General features: G+C 51.7%; 1 protein-coding gene across 1 annotated transcript; it reads right to left on the bottom strand.

The window, feature by feature from the left end:
* Positions 1-489: 489 nt before the first annotated feature.
* Positions 490-1,537, bottom strand: MPC1L (mitochondrial pyruvate carrier 1 like). The gene has a single exon (XM_033115284.1). The coding sequence runs from the start codon at positions 1,212-1,214 to the stop codon at positions 741-743; it is 474 nt and encodes a 157-aa protein (XP_032971175.1). The 5' UTR covers positions 1,215-1,537; the 3' UTR covers positions 490-740.
* Between the last annotated feature and the right edge of the window lie 207 nt (positions 1,538-1,744).

The following is a 1,744-nucleotide window of genomic DNA, read 5'->3' on the forward strand; positions in this document are numbered from 1 at the left end:
ATTTTTAGGCGTGAGGAAAAGAGGAAAGGATTATGATTTTGTCATTTTTATTTTCTATTGACTTAGTGTCCAGGGTTGACAGCAGCTGACCTCAGAGTTGTTTATCCTGTTTCCATGGAAGATTCTATCATTGTTCTTGGTCACCAAGAGATTCTAGGTTATTTAAATAAGTACTCCTTAAAAGTCTAAACTAGATTTCACTGAGTTCATTTAAACTCACAAGTATTTCCATCAGTAGAAATAGCCCCTGTACTTTTTTTGGTGGAAAGAGATTTGTGGCTCCACCAAGTTTTAAAAGGCATGTGTGCTAAGCATCTTTATTTGGCCTAGACACCCAAAACATGTTCCCAAGAGAGCTTTTAAGAAAAAACAAAGAGCTAGATAATTTGAAGTGTCTTTGTTCAAACAGCCTTCCTCCTCTATGTAAAACTAACCCTTGAGTTGCAAGTCCCATGAACAGGAAGACCAACCAGTGTACCCTCAGCTTCTACAAAACATTTATTTCCAGGTCAAGAAAGAGGCCAGCACTCGGTTTCAGTTCAGTGTTGCTGTCTATTTATTAACCAAACTGCAGGTTTACATTAGATTTGCACTGTTTTAGAGTCGAAACCAAATTTTTCATTGGTCTCCTCTTTAGGAAGAATAACAGTTCAGTGCTTGCAAGCTGCAAAAATTCGATATGGCCCTCCCAGTCATGAAGAAATTCGTTTCGAGGACGGAGGATTGGGGCTGGTGGCTACCTAGTAAGGGCAGATAACCTCAAAGTCGCAGACTGTAGTGCAGGTGTCGATGGTGGTGGTGGCGGCATCGGTGGCGACAGTGGTGGCATCAGTGGCGACGGTGGCTGCACCGGTGGTGATGGTGGCAGCAGCGGTGGCAGCAGCAGTAGCCTCTGCAGCGCCGCCGCCATAGTGGTAGGTTAGGTAGCGGCTCGCCTGCATACTCTGCACCATCACGTTGGTGCCATGGCACGCCATCAGAAGCAAGTTTCGAGGCTGTACGCGATAAGCGAAGCGCATGAAGGCCATCGAGTATAAGATGAGTGCTGTAGTCATGCGGCCGCTGATGATCTCCGGCGACGCCTTCATATCTTTAACGGCGGCTAGCGGTAGGCCCCAGTTGGCCATAGGACCCCAGAAATGTGTGCTGGTTACATAATCCCGGAACTCCTTGGTCTTCAAGTAGTCCCTCGCCTTCTGCCATACTGCTGACATCGCCGCCCTGCTCACTGAGCCGCGGCAGTGCCAACGGCTCAGTCAGCTCCCAGGGCACAGCCAGCTCACAATGAGGGGGCGTGGAGACCCGAAGCCGCAGCCTATCGGGACGCGCGTTTGCCCACGGCCTCGCGCCTTCGCATGACGGCCGTAAAGTGCGCCAAACAGCGAGTGCCGCTGTCGTTTGTGTGCCTTTGGGGGCGGGAACGTGGCCGCGCCTTCGTGCCGTCACGTGGCTGCCGTAAAGCGCATCGGTCAGCTTGCACCGCTCTAGTGCGTGCCGTTGGGGGCCCCAGGGCAGCGTCGTCCTGCTGCCTTCCTTCATGTGAGTACCTGAAGTGTGTAGCGTGTGCATGCGTGTGTGTCTAGCAAAGGTGGAATCACAGTCTCGTCCTTCGCTCCCATCGTGCTGCAGCCACCTTACAGTTCTCAGGGCTCCACGTGCCACCCAGGACGGTGAGTGTCCGGCTGCCTGCTTCTCCTCAGCTACACGGAGGGAAACTGCTTGTTCTGTCCGGTCTGTGGACAGT

Source organism: Rhinolophus ferrumequinum, chromosome X, assembly GCF_004115265.2.
Source record: "Rhinolophus ferrumequinum isolate MPI-CBG mRhiFer1 chromosome X, mRhiFer1_v1.p, whole genome shotgun sequence".
In the NCBI taxonomy this organism is placed as follows: domain Eukaryota; kingdom Metazoa; phylum Chordata; class Mammalia; order Chiroptera; family Rhinolophidae; genus Rhinolophus; species Rhinolophus ferrumequinum.

Bases quoted from the DNA above. Each gene is read 5' to 3' on its own strand.
- MPC1L (XM_033115284.1), bottom strand. From the start codon at position 1,214: ATGTCAGCAGTATGGCAGAAGGCGAGGGACTACTTGAAGACCAAGGAG.